The following is a 24,263-nucleotide window of genomic DNA, read 5'->3' as shown; positions in this document are numbered from 1 at the left end:
ATTTACTTTTACTCCTGGGTCCACTGTTTCAGGCAGCATGCTATATTAAGGACAGGATACAGACAGAACAATAATAATCTTTATGATAAACTTACAGTAAACTCTCTAAAGCTTCGAGTGAGGTAGTATTCTTGCAGTAATACACAATATTTCCTTTCCAGATATGGACCTCCTTGTGGCATCCCTTAACTCATGTTGGTGGTCTTCTGCACCCAATGTCACTATTTTGTCTTTTCCTAGATTTGATCTTTCTGGACAGGATGTTGGGTTTCAATCAATCCTTACTGTTGGCAGAGGTAGCATTATTTTGCTTAACTCACCTCATTGAGCTACATCTCCAGTTTTGCAGAAGGATTATATAAAGACCGAAGTAATACAATTTAAGATTACCTTTAAAACCTCAAAATATATATCTACTTTACTTACGAGTATCTCTACTCCCAATAGGAGAACATCTAGCAAGCTCACCTTTTTCCATAAGGACTGCTACCAATGCAAATACATAAAGGGAAAATTATTTGCTAATTAAAATGTAAGCTTTCATAATTTATTATAAAGTATATGTGTGCAGAAGCCGATCACTCTGCTTGAAGATCTGAATGAGGTCCACACTTTCCACACTTTGATTGGAAAATGAGAAACGCCCATTAACGCAGTATGCGTTTCACATTCCTGTATAGTTTGGTGTCAATGTTTGCTCGTTAGATGCAGTAACTATTTAATGGTTAATATGCCAATTCCTTACCTGAAAAAAATGGCTAAATTGCCTATCTTGGGAGGCTAGCATCATGCCACATTGCCCTTTGAAGAAACTTAAAACTAAAACCTACAGCAGCATTGATGTGGTCCATGTAATTTGTACAGAAATCGAGTTGTAAAGCTAGCAAGAGATCAGCTTTTTATTACGGTCTGTAGATGTCTGATCTAGGAACTGAACTCGTGACTTCTGCCACAGCTGTAGCTCACCTACGTGACTCTATCAGAATCCTTTAATACTGGTCACAACGCATTAGAAACATGTTGCTTCAACTTATGTAAAGTGGACTGTTTCTTACGACTTTGACCTCCAAATTATAACAAATGGGTCCTCTCTTGCCGGCCAAACTTCCCAGCTGCATTCATTCACCCTTGGGTTGGCTGGCTGGATATAACAAACCAGGGTATCAGTGCATAACGTATAAAACACTATAACTGACATAGTTGTTTTCACTTGTGACCAAATAATACCTCTAAAGGAATCTTTACAAACACATCATTCATTGATCCACCTATTCTCCAGCTTTTGAGCAAGAAATACGGAATAGGACTCCAGTACAAAACTTAAAAATGGAGAAAACATTATAATAATAAATACCAGGGTAGAACTTTTCAAAAAACACGTGCCAACCTCTATTCAGTCTAAGGATAAATTTAATTAACTATATTCACATATAAAATACTATCAAAAATCAAAATTCCTGTTTTCACTGAAGGTATGCATCATTGAATGCAAATCAGCAGTCAATATTAGAACATTATTTGATTAAAAACTTGAAAAGATCACTTCCTTCACGAGTGCAAAATTGAGTCCTTTTTTTACTGATATTAATCAGTGACACAGATGTAACAAAAGTTCGAAAAGAATGTTTCAGCAGTAGAAATTGGAAAAGATCTGTCAACTCCAGTCGTCAATGCTGGTGTACTTGTACCGAAGGGTTCCTGAGTGATCTCAACTGATAGGAGGTAGTAGTTTTTCAATAAACTGCTTGACGTCTGCCATTTCCTATTAAGTAATAAAAATGTTTTATTAGAAAACAAGTCAAAACTAGTATTTATCCATTCAATTGAATTCTGGGTTAAAGTATTGAAAGTACCCCATTAAGAGGCAAGTAGTAACATCTAACAGTAACCGAGTACTCGGAATAATGCTTTAGAAAGACAGTAGCACTCACCACACAAACATTCTTTTGATTCAATGATGATTTTGATCTTAAAGGTAACTTTTTTTTAGCTAATAGGATTTTTTTAATACATGTTTCTAGAACACAACACGTGGGTCTGTATCCTCTTCCAACTGTAAATAGTTCACTATTTAGCTTTAACAAGGAACAGTGTTTGTAGAAAATTAATCACAATGAAATCTATAACAGACACTCAAATTTGTTTTTTCAATTTTGTAAAGCTCGACTGGAAAAGAAATGCCACTTGCTGGTTTAAGCAAATGAGCACTGGTTTCCACTACATTTTCCTTCAGATGTAGTGGAGCACCATGGACATGGGTCCATGCCAGTCTCAATCTCCCTCCCCACTCTACTCTTTTACTGAAATTAGCCACGCTACCCACTTCGTGACTCCAATAGTGCAACCTCGACAGCCTGCGACTACATTTGCAACCTGCAACCAATGAGGAAGCAGGTTACAAAAGCATAACCTGAGGTACCAAATACGGATCTCTGTTCAACCAGTGAGGGACATGCTTTCAGTACAACAGTATTAAAGATAGAGCTGATAACGAAGTAGTTAGTTTAATGTTTTTGAAATGTTTTCCACAACGTTAATTTTATGTTTTTCAAATGTTTTCCACTAAACAAACTAATGTACAACTCAAGAGGCGGGAGGAAAGAAATCCACCAATAAAGCCTGTCCAGGAAGAAGACAATTAATTATTACTTCTTAAGTAAGATCCTCACTATGAGAAAATTACAATAGATTTTCAGGAATAAATCACAAGCTTCGTCACTTGCAGCAGAGCAAGGTCTCGTAAAGGTTAATATTTAAGACAAGTTCTTCGAGAAACACATTCAAGCTTCACGCAGTCCTGTGTTACATTGAATCAGTGGCTGTCAGACTAAATGTTTGCTATGCAATGATACTTATAAAGGAAGCAAAGCATTGGAAAAGAGGCCTGCGTGCTATGCCAGGCACTCACACACTCACAGTCGTAACTGCTCTCATCAAGTCAGGATCACAGTCCAGTTCTATGGGGGAATCCAGCAGGCATGAGCATAGTTCACGGAGTTTCCTACGCGGAACTCCCAAAAGTGACAAAAAGCTCTGCAGAGTTATGCAAGTGGCGCAGTGCAGTGCGAACTGCCGTTCGCGCTGTTCTTCCTGCTGCTCGAGTGGAAATTCTACATGAGCGCCAGCTGGCGCTCGCCAACTTACCGTTGGCAATCGCGAGCGGAGAAAATAACTCCACTGCACTACACGGAGCAGTGTTTTCTGCACTCCGTAAAGCGCAGAAAATTGCTCAAACACCGCAAACGGAGCGGAGTTCAACGCCCAGGCCTTGAATCCGTGCCAGAAGGGCTGGTCTGAGAGGCTAGTGTGTTTATGGGCACGTTTTATGGTCTAGTGGGTCGGAGTTCACAGTTCATTTCCTTGATGTTATCACAAAGAATGTCTGCAGCAAGCAGGGACTAAGGGGCCTATTACGATGGCGGGCGGACTTTAATGGTGCAGCGGTCCTGCAGAACGAATTAGGATGCGCCCGCCACACTGGCAGGCGCATCCTGTATGTTTACATTGTGGCGGGTGGCAGCACCCGCCACAATGTAAAAATACATGTTTCACATTTGCATGTACAACGTGGCAGGCACCGTGCGGTGCCTGCCACCTTGTACATGCAAATGTAGGGGGGTACCATCGGTACCCCCCACATCCAGCTCCACACGCCCCCAGGGGCCCGCAACTGAAGGCATTTTCTGCCTGTCTTTCTGCGGCGGAAACTCCGCCGCAAAAGACGGGCATCCTAATAGCCACGGGGGTGCCTGCACGGCAACACCTCCATTGCCCCATTGTACCTGGTCCCACAAGGCGGGCAGAAAAGGCCCACCTTGTGGGACCATGGCGGACGGAAATACCTTTCCCCTTTCCACCGTCATCCTAATTTGGCGGTGGGAATTTTAAGGCTGATGGCGGGAAATCCGCGACTGCCATCGTAATCGGCCCCTTAGATCGGTCAGTAAGATTGGGTGGGGATGGGAAGGGGGGGATCTTCAAATTTACAAAATCATGCAGGCATATCTTGTTGACATACATTATCTGCGAAGCAGGACACCAGGGGAGCTTTAAGGGCCAGTGGAAAGGGAGAGCAGTGAGGTTTGTTGCTGTTTTTAAAACAAAATATTTTGGAAAATAACCAACATTCTTTAAGAACGTCAAAACAGAGAGGAGATAGGTTGTGTGTGTGTGTTTTAGTCTGTGTGCATATAAAACCCCAAGAGAATCCAGCAGACACCTCACCATACCCGATTAAAAGCACCTGTGCCCAACTATTTACTACAAAATACATTTACACGGGGGGCGTAACACCCCAACACCCCCCTCCCTCCCAAGCTACGCCCCTGGCAGCAAGCACAAATGCATGGAGCCTCCCATACCTTGCAAAGCACAGCTGTACAGCTTGTCTTTATAAGTTCAAAACTGCCCCAATTTGCAGAATGTGGGCCACTTTCATTTTGGTTCCCGGGCCTATTTTCTGTCCCATTTCGACCCTGTCCCAGTCTATCAGAAAACATGGAAACATTTTTACAGCATGCTGGACAGCTGAGTGGCAGAAGAGTTTACCCATGGCTGGCGGATAAGTGCGCTTTCACATGTCATACCTTCCACCTGGTGTCTGATAGGTAATTTCTCATTTATTCATGACTGGGGGAGATGAAAGGAATACAAGCTACTTTGTACAGGTAGATTCCTACTCTATGAACAATCGAAAATGTACACCATCAACATCTTGCTGCTTCTGTGTGCAAGGGAAGGGACCACCCCCAAGTTTTATCAGCTCTAGGGAAAAAGACTAGTCAACCGGGATAACATTTTTCATTGTAGCGAAAAAAAACATCTGGAAAACATACCTAAGAAAAAGGTGTATTTTATATGGTGTAATGCACCATTCGCCAAGCATTGGCCTTTCCAGAGTGCTCCACATACAAAGTGCATATTTCCAAAACCAATGCCTGTGACAAATAAGACTGGCGAATTATAGGAAAAATAATCTGGGATATGAGAAGACTCCAATTACGATACTGTTTGGAAGTCTGGCATAATCTTATTTTTCCTGTTTGCATTCTTTTTCCTTTCTATTTTTTTAGCAGGGCTCAGAGTGCCGTTTTCGAGTGCTCCTTTGAGTGGAGAGGAATGCCATGGATTACTTATATCCACAGATACAGATTTCGGGTTATGCCTAGATTTGTGATAAGCAGCTGACAGTTCTATACGAATTCACTAATTTCTTACACTGGGCACTGGTGGCATTCCATATTGTGGTTTCAGTTTGCTTTAATTAGCTGGAAATTAACGAATCAATTAAAGTGGTGGATGTACACGTTCTAACACTGGCTGTTTCGGTAACCTTTTAGCAACGCTCAATTAATTCCTGAACCAATAATTGTTTAAAATAATCTACGCATATGATCTCAACTTCACAAATTATCATTCAGAGTGGAGTGGGCAAAGGCAAACAGTTTTTAGACATATTAAAATGATAGTTAGCATTTTAGCGTTTTTAGTGAATACATACCTGATTGCATGAACTATGCGACAAACCACTATATGTCTTGAACTGTATATTTGCTGGATTTATTATAGTTTTTAATTTCTCAACAGTAAGGGTACCAAACATAAGAGGAACCAACGGGTCGCAATCTCCATGGCACTGCAGCACCGGAATGTCCTTGTTTACACTATTTACCGAAGCCTGCAAAAGATAAGGAAAAATACTAAACTTAAGCAATACAATGAAATGTGAGCACTGTGCACAGTAGCAGATTTCACGAGGTGGAAAATATGGCATAAAGGAATCTATTTGGGGGAGGGGGCTCGGGTTCTCCCTGGAGAAAATATTATTCCCTGTGCAGAAAAACATTTTACATTGATAGAAAATATGGGGTTGTTCACTCCCCATTCACACACTGGAGATATACTTGCTCTTTCCATTGACAGAAATACATTTTCAAATGTTTCAAGGGTGGAAAACTATCCAAGAGGGACATAAGAATAGCAACTGGCCCAACATTTGGGTACGTTCATCAACCTGTCAGCAGTGCTTCTATGGAATGCCCACAAACTCCCATTACAGGTCTCACCACATTGGCAGAACTGATTGAGCACTAAAATTCTGCCCTTGCAAATGCATTTATTTCCAACATCTATCTTGACCATAAATGTGCAAATGGCAAGGTGAATCAGGAGGCAAACTTGCAAACCTTACAACAGAAAAAAAAACCCTAAGTGCTACGGACAAACATGTGCCGCTGGTCACAAACGCAGGCTAACTGCAGTCCTAAAAATCCTCGAATTAGGTCTCAAAGTGAGGCATTACCATGTCATGTTCTTTAACATTTGTTTAACACTTTCCTACCATTTGTATGGGTTTGCAGCCCTTTCAAATTCTTTGCATCTTTAGCGCATGGTTCTGCTATTTCTCATTGACAGAAGTCGCGGTGGCTTGGTACCACTGTGTATGTTCACTGGTGATCAGTCTGTTCAATAGGGTGTTTATTTGATTTTTAATAGGTCTACATGTCCCCACAGTCGCTTTGCAGTGCATATGGGAAAGAGGTGGGACACTAAATCATGAGGTTTAATGTATCAAAGCGAGATCAGGTCGTGACGTTTGAGAAAGACACAGGTGGAACGCTTGATGAGGAGGCGCAAGGCTAGCAGCCTTACTCCACAAAAAGGGGCAACGTGGTACTGTTGAGAAGAGACTCTTTATAGCCCGTAGGCCTCTTTAAATAGTTTTGTCGATTTAGTCTTTTTGAGGGCAGGTAAATTGACATTTGCTTTAAGGAATGAATTCAAGGAATTCCAAAGAACAATTCCCTTAACTATGATTTCCCAAATAATTCTCTGTATTTGGTAGTGCTACTAACACTTGAATTGAGGCTACAGCTTGGTTTTTAAAGAAGAGTAAATTTATTTTGTTTTTAAAGAAGAGTAAATTGGGGGGCGTGGCCAAGATGGCGGCGTGAGCAGACGTGCTTTGTCGGAGCTCCCGCCGCCGGCCGTTATCCATAGCGCTTCTCTCAGCAAAAGCCCGGACCCGAGCACTTCCCCGGCGGGCTGAGGCCGGCATTGCTGCGGGGGACTGCTGGACAGCTGTGTGGGCGATTCCCGAGGTAGAACCCCGGCTGGGCCCGGCCCGGTGATCTGGCGGCACGGACGGCCTGAGCGCGGAACGACAGCGAGGCCGCGAGGGGCGGAGCCTGCAGGCCGAGTCACGGACGTCTGTGCCCGGCCGCTGCGTCGGTGAGCCCGGCCCGCGCGACCAAGCGCGAGGCCCCCGCGACCATCTGACGGGGGCTTCTGCGGGCTCGCCACGCGGACCTACTGCAGCCTGACTGGTGGCGCCTGGTGGCGGACTCGGCCTGGGTCGGGTGGACGACCCGTGACACGGAGGTGAGGAGAGGCGGCGAGGGAGGCCCCCACCCCCCAGCCCGGCGGACCCCCCCCCACGTGGGCTCACCGGGAGTCGGCAGGGACCGGCAGACACCCCCACGGTCCTGTCCGCTGGCAGCGAGACGCGTCGGCAGGCCGAGACACCGGAAAGCACACTCAGCCGACACGGGGTCGGTTGGCAAGGTCCACAGCAGTCACCCATCCCTGCCTGCGGTACTACCCGGTCCCTAGCTGCATCTGCGCACCTGGGCCTTCGGCGGAGGAGGTGGTGACAGGTCGGTGCGGGGGGTGCGGAGAGGCGCCATAAGAGCTACGCACGTGGTGGGACAGCGCGAGGGCCCTCATCCTGACCGGGCACTGAAGACGCCCACACGAGCAGCCAAGCCCCCCCCGGCCACAACCCCCACGGAGGTGAGCGGACCCCCCTCGCCGCGAAGAGGCCTCAACGACCACTCTGGGCTCTCGCCCCCAGAACAGTACATCGTGGTGTGCCGCGGGCGCCATCTTGGGTGGCCTCCCACCCGGCCCGTCCAGCGCTCTCCGTCCTGCCCTCCACAGCCGGTGCTCCTGCTCCTGTCACGCGGCCCCTATACCTGGCTATAGCCTTGTGGAGCGTCCCACGGCCCCCCTGACCCGGCCACGGGCTTGTAGAGAGGCCGCGTCACACTGCTCCCCCGGAGTGGTGGAAGATTGAGGGGATCGCGGGGGAGCCACTCACGCGGCACTGGTCGTCCCGGGGTCGGAGCGGTGCCCACCAAGATTGAAGACCGGTCTGCGGCCAGCGGAAGGTGTCACCGGCGGACGCAGCTGGGGTCTCGGGGACGACATGTCCGGCGGAAGGCCCAGGAAAGATCGCACTATCAAGGATCTCTTCACCCCCCCCACCGTGGGGAAGCGGACTGGCCCCGGGGGGTCAAACCCCCGAGGAGACACGGACAAGCAGACGGTGGACCTACCACCCCCAGGGGGGGCAGACCCCGAGGCTCCAGTCACGCGGTCCTTTCTGGAGTCCCTGTTCACGGGGCTGAGGGAAGACATCCACGCCCTAAAGAAGGAGCTCCAGGATGAGATCAAGGAGGTCCGCCGCGACACCGACGCCATAGGGGAGAGAGTTGCAGACCTGGAATCGAAGAGCGACACCCGGGACGCCGAAATAGAGGCCCTACGGCAGGAGTTGGCCCGCATTCACGACCAGCAGGTGGATCTCCAGACTCATGCTGAAGATTTGGAGAACCGCTCCCGGCGGCATAATATCAGGATCCGAGGAGTGAAAATGGCCCCGGACACGGAAGACCTCTTTCGGTTCACGCAGGGCCTCTTCAACCACATCTTGGGCCGACAGGCGGATGCCCCCCTGCGACTGGATAGAGCCCACCGAACGGGCCCGCCGAGAGCCGATGCAACGCACCCCCCAGACATCTTGGTGTGCGTGCAGGACTTCAGGACGAAAGAGGAGATCCTGAACAAGGCACGCCGCATGGACAGGATTATCTTCGGCGACCATGCACCAGCGCTCTACCAGGATCTGGCTGCACTCACCCTCGAGAAACGGCGCATTTTTCGGCCAGTGACAGCGGAACTGAGGCAGCGCAACATTTCCTACAGCTGGGGGCACCCCTTCCGCTTAGTCTTTCGGCTCGGCAATATCCTTCACCAGCCACGCACCCTCAGGGACGCTTGCCGCGTGCTGGGCCTGGAGGAACCGGTGGTCGACGATGAGTCACCGGGAGACAAGGCTCCTGCTGAGTCCGGCCCGGGCCGCTGGCAGCAGCAACGACGCAGACGCAGACCGAAACGCCCCGCGGCGACCGAGATAGAAGAGGGCCAGAGGGCCGCGGTGGAGACGGTGGCGCAAGGCCTGGCGCCGTCGAACAACAACTGAACGCTGGGAGAGCGACACACCGGTTCCACAAGCCATGATGGGTCCGGGCTAACCTAGTCCGGCGGCGGGGGCGCGTGCAGAGCGCTCCTGGGTCTTCCCTGATGGTGACTTTGTCTTTTCGTCTGTGGCGGAGTGCTTCGAGCAGGCCGACCTGCTCGCGACGCCGCCACGGCCCCCACTCTACGGACTTACCTTACCACGGGTCCAGTGGCCATGAGTCTGGACCTGGGACAATCTTGGACTATGTTTCTTTACCAGTTGGGGAGATGGACGGGGTAGGGGGGGGGGTACCGGGAGTTGGATGGGAACTGTTTGCACTACGTGAGGGGGGGTTCCGGGTGGGGGGGTTGCTCCGATTGCTCCGGTTGAGCGGGGACCAGGGGGGACAGCTTGAGTTGGGGGGGTCCTGGGGAGTGAAGGGGGAGGGGCGGGGGGGTTCTCCTTGTCCAGAACGTTCGGTCGCCGAGGGTTGCCCTACCGCAGCCCCTAGCGCAGCGACTTCCACGACCCGTGGACCCACACTCACGGCCACCGGGCAGGCTTGGCTTCCCTCGTACGATCCCAGATATGTCACGACACCTCATAGTGCTTACGCTTAATGTGCGGGGCCTCAACAGCCCGAACAAACGCAGGGCGATCTTATCCTATCTCGAGCGCTCCAAGGCGGACATCTGCCTCCTCCAGGAAACACACCTAGTGCGCAGCGACCAGCATAGACTCAAATCCCGCGCGTTCCCGTGGCAGTTCTTTTCCTCTTCCCCGAAGAAGTCTGCGGGGGTGGCGATCCTAGTGGCTAAATCCTTTGAGGGGAAAGTCCTCCAGAAAGAAGCCGAAGTTAGAGGGCGGCTCCTACTCTACAGCTTCCAACTCGCGGGTCACACCCTGCTTGTGGGCTCAGTCTATGGTCCGAATGAGGGCCAAGAAAAGTTCCTGCACACAGCCCTGGAGACGATCACAGCCACCACACACACCCACTTGCTGCTAGGGGGGGACCTCAACCTAGTCTTTCATAACACGGTGGATCGCTCGGGACAGAGATCGGGTCAAGTAGGGGCGCTCACAGCGGCGGGTCACGCGCACCTGGCGGACCTGGGCCTCATCGACCTCTGGCGGCACACGCACCCCCAGGTCACCGCCTACACGTACTACTCGGCCGCTCATAAGACGTATGCGCGGCTAGACTATTTCCTGGGCTCTTCGCAGCTAGCGCTACATGTGGAGAGCGTGGAGATACTGCCGGCCTCGCTCTCAGACCACTGCCCAGTGGTGGCGACGCTTCGGGTGGGTGCCATGCCGGCACCTCAACGGCACTGGAGACTGCGGGACGGTCTCTTACAGCTGCCTGACACCCAGACCAGGCTCACATTGGCGATCGACCGCTTTCTGGAGCACAACGCAAACGACGATACCTCCAAGGCGACCCAGTGGGCGGCCCTTAAGGCGGTCTTGCGCGGGGAAATCATTTCCATTGCCACGGCCAACAACAAGGAGAGGGAACTGAAACGTGCCGAGCTCTCCCAGCGCGTGGCGGAATTAGAACAGATGCACCAGCGCACGGGGGCGTCCAGGGCATGGCGTCAACTGTGCGCCGAGCGGAAAATGCTGGCGGCCTTGGATCAAGATGTGGCGGAATACGCCGCGATGCGCCTCAAACACGTTTACTATACCGGTGGCGACCGTTGCGGGAAACTGCTGGCGAGTAGACTTCGTGCGCAGACTCAGAGGCAGCAGGTGAACTCTCTCCGGTTGCCCAGTGGCGACCTGGTCACGGAGAACGCGGCGATTGCGACGGCGTTTGGGGATTACTATGCGGCGCTCTACGACGCGGATCACCTGGACCCTGACACCAGCCCAGCCTATCTGCGAGGCGCGGACCTCCCCGCCCTCACCCAAGCCCAGGCGGACTTCCTGGAGCGGCCCATAGGCCTGGAAGAGGTCATTTCGGCCATTGCCCGCCTAAAAGTCGGGAAATCCCCGGGACCCGACGGCTATACCGCGGCGTTCTACAAGACCTTTTGCCAGCGACTTGCCCCCCTCTTGCGTGACCTATTCAACACATTCGACACGCCTGGTGCCATACATCCGGATCTGCTGGAGGCGTCTATCTCTGTCATTCCCAAACCGGGTCGCGACCCGGCACTCTGCGGCTCCTACAGACCCATATCGCTACTGAACATAGACCTGAAACTTTACACTGGCATACTCGCGAGCCGCATCGCCCCCTATATGCAACAACTGATAGACCCCGACCAAGCGGGCTTTATCCCCCAACGGCAGACCAGCGACAACACTAAGCGGGTGCTACACCTCATTGAGGCCGGATCACGCACTAAACCCGGCTGCATGCTGCTCACCATCGATGCGGAGAAAGCCTTCGACAGAGTGCACTGGCCGTACCTTGACCAGGTCCTCCGCCACTTCGGCTTTGGGGAGAAACTTCGCCACTGCATCTTCAACTGCTACCGCCGGCCCAACGCCGCGGTGCGCGTGAACGGTCACACCTCCCCGAGGTTCGACATTGGCAGAGGCACGCGCCAGGGCTGCCCGCTGTCACCGCTCTTGTTCGCATTGTACATGGAGCCGATGGCTCAGAGGGTGCGGCAACATGCTCTCATCTCCGGTATTAAATTTGGGGCCGACACGCACACAATCAGCCTATACGCCGATGACGTCCTGCTGTCCCTCACTGACCCGATGCGGTCCCTGCGCGCTCTCTTTGTGGAGCTACACACCTTCGCCCTGGCCTCGGGCTTCAAAATCAACGAAGCCAAATCTGAGGCCTTGAACATCTCCCTGAGCCCGGAGGTGGTGGACGAGATTAAATCGGAATTCCAATTCCAATGGTCGGACGCTACCGTCCCTTATCTGGGCGTTCGCCTAGCTCCTACTGTCCGTGGCACCGCGCGAGCCAACTATGAGGCCCTCACCCGCAAACTCCGGGAGCAACTCCGGCGTTGGAAGCCGCTTACGCTATCGTGGTTGGGCAGAATTGCCGCGGTCAAAATGACACTGCTACCGCAGATTCTGTACCTGTTCCAGACGCTTCCTCTGAACCCCCCGGCGGGTTGGCTCCAACAGACTCAGTCGGAATTGTCACGGTTTATCTGGAACGGCCGACGACCCAGATTCAAGCATACTCTCGCCACCCTACCCCCCGCGAACGGGGGCGTCGGCGTGCCGGACCTTACGCTGTACTTCCAGGCAACACAGCTACGCACCTTTGTGGAGTGGTTCCAGCTGGAGTCCGGTAAGCACTGGCTCTTCCTGGACCAGGCAGTGGCCGGCCGCACGCTCCAAGGCGTGCCCTTCCTTCCGCGCCGACACCGTCCCCCTAACCTGTACGCCTCTGAAATCACCAGCACCGCCCTGCGAGTGTGGGATAGGGTAGCTGTGGCCAAGGGGCTGACCACCTTCCCCTCGCCCATGACCCCCATCTTTGCGAACCCAGACTTCACGCCAGGCTTGGACACCAGCGCGTTCACGACGTGGCGGACGACACCCTGCCGCGCGGCGGGACACATGTTCGACACCAAGGGCATTCTGCCGTTCCGGCAGGTCAAAGCAGACTACGGTGTGGCCGAATCGGAACGCTTGCAGTACCTACAGGTGCGCCACTGGGTGCTCCACCCCTCGGTCCAACCCGGAGCCCAACGGCCCCTCACACCTTACGAACGATGGCTGCTGACGCGCACCTCGGATAAGAAGTTGATATCGGACCTCTATCAGCAGCTGCTCCTCGCGCAAGCACACACCTACAATGCAGGCCAAGTCCGGTGGGAGAGGGACCTGGGGAGGCAGCTCACTAGGAAGGAATGGGAGGGGGTGTATCATAGAGCCAGACACTCGGCGCACCACACCGGCCTTACCGAGACTTTAACGAAGGTAGCAACATACTGGTACCACACCCCTGAGAGACTACACCACTGGGATGCTCGGATCAGTGACAGATGCTGGAGGGGATGTGGGGAACTGGGGACGCTGGAACACCTGCTGTGGAGCTGTAAGGCGCTGCGCCCCTACTGGGACCCTATCCTGGATCTTATAGATGCGCACCTAGACACACAACTGCCGCGCTTCCCAGCGTACATCCTGCTAGGCCTCCCAAACGCACTCATGTATCCTCTGAAATCCTGGCGCGGGCGCCTGATTGCACTTGCGCTTGGGGCTGCGGTCCAAAACATTGTGGCACACTGGAGGGCGACCCAAGCTCCGCAACAACTGGGGTGGCTTCATAGACTATGGGCGATCCTGGGGATGGAGAAACTATCGCTGGCAGCGTCAGGGAGGGGGGCGGACTTTGCGGAACTCTGGCGCCCATTCCTCGCCTTGCTCACCGGGGAGTTTCGGGAGGTGAGCTGCCCGCGCTACCTGCGTCTGCTACGCTTAGCCGAAACACCTCTCCCGGATCCCAGAACACATACCCGCAAGCGCACGGACCCCACACGAGTGGCGTCCGCTGACTGTTGAGAGTGACTCGCGACCTAGAGCTGGATCCCGGACATGGACAAGGAGAAGGGTGGGCTGGGGTGGGGTGGGTGGTGGGGTTGTTTACAGTTCTTTGTTCCTCGTGTTTTTTCACAATGCACTTGCACTGACCAGCTTGCACCGTATAGCACCTCTTAAGACGCGGCCGGCCCAATGGGTTGTAGGCGGCTTGCTGTGTTAATGAAATACTGTCCCCGCTGGCCCTATGGTGGGTACCCGCGGGGTCACCGACCCCGGCCTCCCTAGAACAGTGGCGGCCCTTGCAGAAGTACCTGAGGTGCATTTGTTTTTTGCATATGCTCAATAAGCACAAGTTACTACTTGTGTAACGATATATCTGTAAGAGACATTAGTTAGTGATAGATTCCTTACCTTAGAATATCCCCAGGCGTCAGACTGGATCCGGAAAATTTTGCGTAGCAGTACCCTTGCGCGTCGGTAGGCGTCGTCTGCGGCTCCGCGTCCGTCGTCGGCGTCGTGGGCGCCGTGATGACGTCGTCGGAGTATATAGACGCCGCCTCCGCGTGCTGACGTCAGTTCTTAGCCACAGCTTTTCCGCGCCAGAAGCGCAGAGCCATGACAAAAACCGACACTGGTGCCAAGAAACTAGGGCCCTGAAAGGGGATGACCTTAACCCTAGATATCGGTTCGCAGAACGGGGAGGATGGGTGGGTCGGTAAGGAATCTATCACTAACTAATGTCTCTTACAGATATATCGTTACACAAGTAGTAACTTGTGCATCTGAAAGAGACACGTTAGTGATAGATTCCTTACCTTAGAATAGATACCCCAGCAATACCATCCCCGTGGTGGTGGGTCTGCGAACCAATATTCACACCAGAAAGTCCTGGAGAACGGAACGGCCGAAGTAGCCATCTCTCCGGACTTGACTGTCCAGGCAGTAGTGCCTCGCAAACGTGTGCAACGAAGCCCACGTAGCAGCCTGGCAAATGTCCTGCAGGGGCACACCTCGGCCCAAGGCAGTTGTAGTGGCCGTGGCTCGAGTGGAATGAGCCCGCAGCCCAACAGGTGGTTCCTTCTTTGCCAAGGAGTAACACGCCTGGATGCACATGATAATCCATCTAGAAATGGTCCTCTTGTGCACCGCTTTCCCTTTCTTAGCGCCCGCGTACCCAACAAAGAGTTGATCATCCACCCGGAACTGGCGTGTGCGATCCAGATAGAATGAGAGCGCACGTTTTGGGTCCAGACGGTGGAGCCTCTCCTCCTCTCTCGAGGGGTGCGGAGGCGGAAAGAAGGTGGGCAATGTGATGGACTGCCCCATGTGGAAGGCCGTGACCACCTTAGGCAAGAAGGAGGGCCTAGTCCTCAAAACAACCTTGTCCGGATGGACTGAAAGGAAAGGAGGCTTACAAGAGAGAGCCTGGAGCTCACTCACTCTCCTGGCAGAGGTGATGGCTACCAGGAAGGCAGTCTTTAAAGAAAGAAGGCGAAGTGGACAGTTGTGAAGTGGCTCAAAGGGAGCGCACATCAGAAATGTCAGAACCAGGTTCAAGTCCCACTGAGGCATCACGAAGGGAACAGGAGGAAAAGTATGAGTGATGCCCTTCAGGAATCGATTTACGATAGGGGACTTGAACAAAGAGGGTTGGTCAGGCAGCCTCAGAAAGGCCGAAAGAGCCGAAAGATAGCCCTTGACAGTGCCCAGAGCAGAGCCCTGCTGGGCGAGAGAAAGAAGGAAGAGAAGAATCTCAGAGAGAGGGGCATTGAGAGGATCCACAGCCTTTGCTGTGCACCATGCCACAAATCTGTTCCACCTGCAGGCGTATACCGTTTTTGTGGAGGGACGCCTGGCTGCCAGAATGATGTTGCAAACTGCAGGAGGCAAGTCAAATGGCCTCAACTGCCGCCGCTCAATCTCCATGCATGGAGGTGGAGACTGGACAGGTTCGGGTGGAGGACCGTCCCCTGCTGCTGCGACAGAAGGTCCTCCTGAAGAGGCAGACGAACCGGGGGATCGACTGACATACTGAGTAGCTCGGGATACCAGTACCTTCGTGCCCAGTCCGGAGCCACAAGGATGACTTGTGCCCGGTCGCGCTTGATCTTCTTCAGCACTCTGGGCAGAAGAGGTATAGGCGGAAAGGCGTACAACAGACCGCAGCTCCACTCGCGACGAAAAGCGTCTCCGAGCGAGTGCCGCCTTGGAAATTCCAACGCGCAGAACTGATGACATTGCGCGTTCTCTTCGGTGGCGAATAGATCTAACCAAGGCTCTCCCCAACGCAGAAAGAGGCCTTGCGCCACGTCCGAGTGCAGACGCCATTCGTGATCCATCGAGCACCGACGGCTGAGTTCGTCCGCCCTGGCGTTCAGAGAACCTGCCAGGTGTTGAACCACCAGAGTCACGCCCTGATGTTCCAGCCATTGCCAGAGGCGCAGAGCCTCCTGGCAGAGGGTCCACGACCCCACACCGCCCTGTTTGTTGCAGTACCACATGGCGGTGGTGTTGTCCGTGAACACCTGCACTGCACTCCCTCGGACAGACGGGAGGAATGCTTTCAGTGCCAGACGAATCGCCCGCAGCTCCAACAGATTGATATGGAGCCGGGACTCCGCCGGAGACCAGAGTCCTCTGATCTCCGCCTCTCCCAAGTGGCCACCCCAGCCCTGGAGGGACGCGTCCGTCACAACTACGTGCTCCGGTTGGGGAAGGGAGAGGGATCTGCCGTTGACCCAATCGCGGTCCGTGAGCCACCACTGCAGCTGTCTCGCAGTGCCCTCCGAGATCAGGACGTGGTCGGAAAGGTTGCCCCGGTGCTGGGCCCACTGAAACTTCAGGTCCCACTGCAGAGCCCGCATCCGCCACCGTGCGTGATGCACCAGAAGGATGCAGGAGGCCATCAGTCCCAGAAGCCTCAGCGTCAACCTGACCGAAACCCGGGACAACGGCCCGAAGACCGGGATCAGGGCCTGTATATCCCGGACTCGCTGTTCGGGCGGGTAAACCCGAAACTGCGCCGAGTCGAGAACCGCTCCGATGAAAAGGAGCTTCTGAGAGGGGCACAGGTGTGACTTCGGCACATTGATGGAAAATCCCAGCCTGTGCAGGAGATCCGCCGTAGTCTGGAGGTGGTGGACGACTGCCTGGGGCGAGCCCGCCTTCAACAACCAGTCGTCTAGGTAGGGGAAGACTGAAACCCCTAACCTGCGCAGGTGAGCTGCGACCACCGCCATCACCTTCGTGAACACCCGTGGGGCGCTGGTAAGGCCGAAGGGGAGCACGGTAAACTGAAAGTGCTCGAGGCCTACCGTGAACCGCAGGTAACGCCGGTGGGCCGGCAGGACGGGGATGTGGAAATACGCATCCTGCAAGTCCAACGCTACCATCCAGTCTCCTGGGTCTAGGGCAGCCAAGACCTGAGCCAGTGTCAGCATTTTGAACCGCTCCTTCCGGAGGAAGCCGTTGACGTTCCTCAGGTCCAAGATAGGGCGTAGGCCCCCTTTGCCCTTCTTGGGTACCAGAAAGTAGTGGGAGTAGCAACCACGTCCTACTTCTGGCCCAGGAACGCGCTCGATGGCCCCCTTGGCCAAGAGGGCCGAAACTTCCTCCCGCAGGAGCCGCAAGTGATCCCCCGACACGCGGTGGTGTTGCGGTGGCATGGCTGGAGGGGTCGACTCGAAGGGGAGGGAGTAGCCCCTTCGGACGATCTGCAGCACCCACCTGTCCGAAGTGACTGTGCGCCAGTGAGAGTGGTGATGGCGAACCCTGCCTCCCACTGGCGTCACCTGGGCCGGAAAGCACGGACTAGGAGGGTTTAGAGGCGGATGCTGCGGGGGCAGGTGTGGACTGGCTCCGCTTGCCTCCCCTACCGCCTCCACGGCGGTTTCCACGGCCGCCGCCGCGCTGGACGACAGTTTGCGGCGAGTGGCCGGCGGCACGTGTGGGGACGCCCCTTCCGTGGCCACGAAAGGAGCGAAAAGCAGCCACTTGCTGGCGCGGGGCCGAGAGGCCCAAGGACTTGGCCGTAGCCCTGGAGTCCTTAAAGCGCTCGAGCGCGTGGTCTGCCTTGTCGCCAAAGAGGCGACGGCCATCGAACGGCATGTCCATGAGAGTATTCTGGACATCAGCCGAGAAGTTGGCGGACCTAAGCCAGGCGTGGCGTCGAATCGCCACCGTCGTAGCCATCGCTCTGCCCAGCGAGTCAGTGGTGTCCAGTCCGCACCTAATCGAATACTTCGCTGCGTCCCGACCCTCCACAAGGGCTCGGCCGAGTTTGGCCCGTACCTCCAACGGGCACTCTGGCAGCACTTCCGCCACCGTGTCCCACATAGAATGGGTGTAACGGCCCAAGAGGCATGCGGTGTTGGAAGACCGCAGTCCACAACTAAGGGACGAGAAGACTTTTTTGCCAAAGGCCTCGTACCTCTTGGATTCCCGATCAGGGGGTGCTGACGGGAAGGCGGTCTGGGAGTTAGAGGCCTGGATGACCAGACTCTCGGGGGTGGGGTGGGTGGACAGGAAACATGGGTCGCCCGGAGCCGGGCGGTGGCGTCTGGCCACGTTCCTATCTACAGGCGAACCTGTAGCGGGCCTGGACCAAGTGCCCAACAGAACGTCCGACAAGGCCTCATTAAACGGCAGCATTGGCTCCATGGAGCTTGACTGCGGCTTAAGGACCTCAGTGAGGAGATTAGTCCTCACGGCCGCGACGGGGAGCTCGAGGTCCAAGGCCTGAGCAGCCCTCATCAACACCACACTATATGTAGCGCCCTCCTCCGAAGCCACGGAAGGAGGAGAGACGAATCCAGTGTCTGGAGAGGTGTCCAGGCCACTGGCCTCCCCAAGGTCTCCTGTCCAGTCCATGTTAGACTGACATTCCCTTGCCAGAGGGTCCTCAGACCCCTCCCAATCCTCCACTTCCCCCATCTCCTGAGACTCAGGGTCGTAAGTGAATGAGGATGGGTCACAGGGATGGAAATCCCCGACCGGCGTCGAGATCGGCGCCGACAGGCCCCGTCCCGACGCCGGAACCCATACAGAAGAGGAATTGGGGACGGCGTCGGCCGGGACCGACGCCGGCGGGGACACCACACGGACCGACCCCGGGGGGGTCGTAAGGTCCACCGGGGACGCTCCATCGCCCGACGAAGGCCGAACGGCGCCCTGCGGCGTCGGACCCGAAGGCACCGACGACGCCGGGACCGTCGAACCCTGCGGCGCCGAGCCCGAGGGCAGCGGCGGCGTCGGGATCGCAGAGCCCTGTGGCGCCGGCGTCGGAGACGTCGGCGGCGTCGAGGCCGAAGCACCCGACGGCGTCGGGGTTGAACCCGACCCACTAGGGCCCCCAGACGGGTTCACTGGGCCCGAAGGCGCCGTGGAACCCGTCGGGGAAGAAAGGGACCTCATGGCCATGAGGAAACGCTCTATCTCCCCCGGCGTCGCGTTCAGCCCAGGGACCGGGGGGTATGGAGCCGAACGCGGCGCCCGCGACTCCTGAGGAGCCGCGTGGGCGGTGTCACCCGAACCCCCGGCCGCATCGCGCGAGCGTCGGGGGGAGTCGGAAGAGCGATGACGTCTCTTCGACTTCTTATGCTTCTTACCTGACGACTTGGACCCGGAGGAGTGGCGCCGACTCCCGGAGCTGTGACGGCTCCGCCCCCGTGACCTGTCCCTCGACCTCCCGTGGGACCGGGACCGGGACCTCACTCGGCGCGGGGCCGACTGGCGGATCTCGAGTCGCCTGCGGGACCGCTCCCGCCTGGCCTTCCTCGAGAGGGCCCGACAGTCGGAGCAGGCCTCGTCGTCATGGTCGACGCCCAAACACGTCAGGCACAGTCGGTGCGGGTCCGTAACCGACATGAGTCGCTCGCAACCGCCGCAGTGCTTGAAGCCGGGCATCCCTAACGGCACCGTCGGAGTCGTGAAGACTTCGAAAGAGATCAAAAAGATCCAAAAAGTTAGTCAAAAAATGACCAGGGAACTGCTTTTTCCAGATCTGCGCTGGCTGGCGCGGAAAAAAGAAGAACTGACGTCAGCACGCGGAGGCGGCGTCTATATACTCCGACGACGTCATCACGGCGCCCACGACGCCGACGACGGACGCGGAGCCGCAGACGACGCCTACCGACGCGCAAGGGTACTGCTACGCAAAATTTTCCGGATCCAGTCTGACGCCTGGGGATATTCTAAGGTAAGGAATCTATCACTAACGTGTCTCTTTCAGATAATATTTAATACATAAAGAAGAGTAAATTTACAGTGGGGCGCGTCTCCTCGGAGGGCTATGAAAACAGTAAACCACTCTGCATTTAATTCAGTGAAAATTCGTTCAGATGTAATGAGCCCACATTCATTGTGTTTAAATAGAGTCACGCCACTTGGTTCTGTATTATCTGAAGTTTCAAAAGTTCATTTTTAAGTACAGATGTGGACAATATTACAGTAGTTCAGTAAAACATTATAAGGGATCTTGTCATTAAGTTAGAGTAGAAGAAGTAGTCTTTTTAGCCTTATCACTTGGATATTGGTATTCTTCACAAATGAAGTAATCATCAGGCGGCTTTCCCTCTTTAGGGATGACCACGATGGCAGCCAGTCGTGGGTCCCTGGGCACCAATCTGAGTTGCAGACACTACTTTAACATACGCAACAAGTAAGGGGCCAGTCTTGAAGCCATTGGCTTAAGGAGCTCGATCAGCACTCCATTTGGGCCAAGGGACTTACCCGAATTAAGATTGTGTATTGCTCGATTTATTTCAGTTAGCTCTTCCACAAGGAGAGCCCTGTCAGACTGCTCAAGGGTTGGGAGGCGAATGTCAGCGAGGAGTTCCCTGGACTCTTCCACTGTGGCAGTAGCCGTTGGGGAGTATATTTGGGTGTAGCATGCAGCAAAGGCGTCAGCTACCCCTTGTTTGTCTCTCACTAGTGTTCCAGGGCCTGTCTGCACCTCTAATACCCAGCGGCCTGTCTGTTCCCACTTGTCTAACCAGGCGAGAGTTTGTTTGCCTTGTTGCCCACCTCATAGAGGCGGTGATGTGTGTGGAGCGCCAGTGGCCTCATCTTTATATTCCTTTTGCTTTAGTCGCAAGGCGTGTAGGTTGTCAGTAGTCTCGTGTCGGAATGTCCCTCTCTAACTCCTGCAACTCTTTTTCCAGGGTCTCAAGTTTAGCTTGTTTGTCTCTTTTGTGGGCTACTGCCCATTAATGACTGTCTTGTACACCTCCCATAGGATCTGTGGTGAGTCAACAGAGGCCTTATTTTAAGTGAAATAGTGTTCCGTTGCCTACATAATGCCCTCTTTAATACATGGCACTTTGAAGTACCCCAGACTGTGGAAAATTCTATGCCCTTCGGGACCTGTGTGCAGAACAAACACCGCCTAACTCGGTGAGTAATCCGCAATGCCCCAGGCCAGGTGGTGGGCATCTGAATAATGATGGAGTTGGTGCATGAGGGTGAAGAGGTGAGCAATTCAAGGGAGGCTGCCATGAGCCCAGAGTGAAAAGTGAAGAGTTGCAAGGATTGTAAGCGTGCCAAAGATCAGTTTATCCGAAGACTAAGAAAATCCGGTATTGGGAAATGGGAGGAACCCGCATGTCTCAGAGGCCAGCTGTCTTGCTCCTCACACCACACCAAGTTGAAGTCACCCTCCCCACAGCAATTTACCCTCCAGCACTTAGAGTAACAGGGTACGTAAGTCAAATAATAGTGAGTTGTGGATGTGTGGCAGGACATAAACTGAACACACGTTGATCACAAACACCCTTCCACCTCCCCGTGAGGACCACATATCATCCATGGGCATCGGACCAAGTTTATTGGATGATTAGTGGAAGTAACTTCAATACGAGAATACCCACTCCCATGGAACCACTAGTGTATCCCGCATGAATGGACATTTTATATCTACATCTCTACAGTGCATGATATGTGTTACCCATCATGTGAATCTCCTGGAGGAGAATGATATTGTGAGTACACATTTATATACTGCATCAAAACTCCTAGTTTAATTTTATTTTGCAGGCCGTTTACGTTTCAGGAGAGCAGTTTTATTTTTGACCTATATAAGGTCACCCACTCGTACATGAGATCAGGAGGCCTCGACTGTACAGTTGGTCCACCTCTCTACCCTAGTGCTTGGGGCGACATGCAGTAATATGTGTGTGAATTCATTGTCAGTGCCAGTATCTCACAGAATAGCTTCACCCTCAAAAACAAAAATGCCAACAAGACCCCTGAACTGTAGGTCCACCCTGCCTTCCTGCATACCGGATTTAGAACTGCCCGCCCTCCTCCAACATTGCAGAGTGCCTATCACCCAGAACTAGTATTGAAACAACAGGTGACAGTGGCAACTACCAACAACCGTCCCCCATCACACCATCAAATTGCTTACGTGCCACTAAGAATCCTCTGTCTGCGTGAATAACTGGATCGGGCGAGGCGATATCAGTAATTGGGCCAGCGACCTATATGTAAAAAAAGGAGGGAAAAAGGGGGAACAAAGGGTGTGCTGTGGCACAGTTCTCGGAGGCTCTTCGCTTCACCCTCCGTCGTCAGTCCAGTCGTTGCACAGTTCTTGTGGAGGTGCCACCTTCGTGGCTTGACGTTGCAGCGATTGCTGCCCATGTTGCATGTCTCTCGAGTTGTCCCTGTGGTCCGAAGAGTAAGGATCATGTCGCTGTCAGCGAGACTGGTTTCTTGGTCTTGCACCACCAGATAGCCTCCAACCATCGAGATAGTCCCATACCTCTTCGGGGTTGAGAAGGGGCAAGTCTTCCCATTTGCCACCACTTGTAGTTGAGCTGGGAACAACATAGAGCATTTTAAGCCCTATTCTCTCAGAACTCTATTCGCTTCCAAAAAGCTGTGACGCAGTTGTTGGACTCCGAGCATGAAATCCAGGAAGAAACGGATGGTTGCGTTTTCGTATTTGACTGGAGGGGCTCTTTGCGCTGCATACAGAATTACATTGCGATCTCTTAAGTTGAAGATGCAGGTGATTATCATGCGGGATGGCACTCCTGGTTTGGGCATGGCGCCCGGGATCCTATTTTATGTTATGTCAAACAAGGATTTATAGAGCGCACAGCTACTCAACAGTGTGTCCTGGCGCTAATAGAGGAGAGACGGGTGATCTATCAAACTTAAGAGTCCGGAGGGGGCCTTTTCATTTAGGGTAATTGTTGGAACATCCAGGTTTTCAACTGTTTTCTAAAGGCCAGCAGGGTTGTGGCCTACCTGAGTGGTAATGGCAGGAAATTCCATAAACGGGCAGCTTTAACTTGAAATGAGCGACCACAGCAACAAACTCAACGAAAGGTAGGTGTCACAATCAGATGTTGTGCTGATCTAAGTGATCTGCTCAGAGTATATTGTAAGACTCTTTTGTGGATGTATTGGGCCCCCAGCCCGTGTAGAGCCGTAAAAGCAAGAAGTAGGGCGTTAAAGAGAATTCTGGACCGCACAGGCAGCCAATGTAGTTACTTCAGATGGTGTGAAATCCATTCTTTCAGCGCTAGCGTGAGTACTTCTGTGGCAGCGGAAATCTGAACAATTTGGAGACTGTTCAATAGGAACTCCAGCAGACCCAGATAGAGAACATTAACGTAATCCAATCTGGAAATACAAGGGCCTCTACCACAGTCTCCTGTGCAGGATCGGCAGCAGGTAGAGAAATTTCCTGAGCATTTTCAGAAGTCCGAAACGCGTGCCAACCACTGTCTGCACTTGAGATTTCATAGGTAACATACCATCCATCTATGGAATGGGATCTTCCACAAAGAGATCGACCCCTGGGCCCTTTCCCTTCTTTGGGACCCCAACCACTCATATGTTGTTCCTCCTCAAGCAACCCTTGAAAATCTTACGTTCGCGCCTAGAATCTTCGCTGTGGAGCGCAGCTCCTTTACTTGTTTCTGCAGAGTGGCAGCTTCTGTCTTGAGGGTCATAAGGGATTGCTCAGCTTCCTACATGTGGACATTCATATTGCAGGGATACGCTTGCACAAGTGTGACTTCTGTGGATGTGTTTATTTTGTTTTCCAGGGAACCTCTGACCCCCTGGCTCGCAGTCATAATGTCACTGAGCGTGATTGTCTCACTTTTAGATGAGGCCTTTTCCACAGGGCTAGGCAGCCCCTCCATTAACGCCTGTGCCGTCACGGGGCAGTACAAATTTATCTAGTTTAGTCAGGTGGGCAGCTCGGTTGCCTTGACCCCCAGTCAACGCTGTCAAGGAGCAGCATCACTCTCGTCCAAGAAAAAAGGGAATTGGGGCCCCCAGACGTTCTCAAAATCACCTGCCCGAGAGTGTTCTCTCAGGATATACCTCCCTGCGGCTTGTCGGTTTTTCCACTGCAGGCCACCCAAATGTCCTGTGCTAAGTGTAAGGTCTAGTGAGGCACATTGTGCAGTAGGGGCGAGAGTGCATCAATAAAAATTCTGAGAGGCACAGCAGTTTGCCACTCCAATGTTAGGATTCAGTATACTCCAGTGGATTTGGGGAGGAAGAATGGATAGAAGAGACGGGTTGGACTCCCAAGAAG

The 24,263-nt window shown here is 53.4% G+C and overlaps 1 protein-coding gene across 1 annotated transcript in view; it reads right to left on the bottom strand.

Moving 5' to 3' along the window:
- Positions 1-1,392: 1,392 nt before the first annotated feature.
- LYPLA1 (lysophospholipase 1) overlaps positions 1,393-24,263 on the bottom strand; it is a 375,654-nt gene continuing 352,783 nt past the window's right edge. The window contains exons 8-9 of the mRNA XM_086965753.1: positions 5,501-5,677; positions 1,393-1,762 (exon numbers count right to left, since the gene is read on the bottom strand). Of these exons, the coding sequence (XP_086821879.1) occupies positions 1,709-1,762; positions 5,501-5,677 (231 nt within the window). The 3' untranslated portion in view covers positions 1,393-1,708. The remainder of the gene's footprint in view (positions 1,763-5,500; positions 5,678-24,263) is intronic.

Source organism: Lissotriton vulgaris, chromosome 4_1, assembly GCF_964263255.1.
Source record: "Lissotriton vulgaris chromosome 4_1, aLisVul1.2, whole genome shotgun sequence".
Classification (NCBI taxonomy): Eukaryota; Metazoa; Chordata; class Amphibia; order Caudata; family Salamandridae; genus Lissotriton; species Lissotriton vulgaris.
This window is presented reverse-complemented; position numbering and strand designations above follow the sequence as displayed.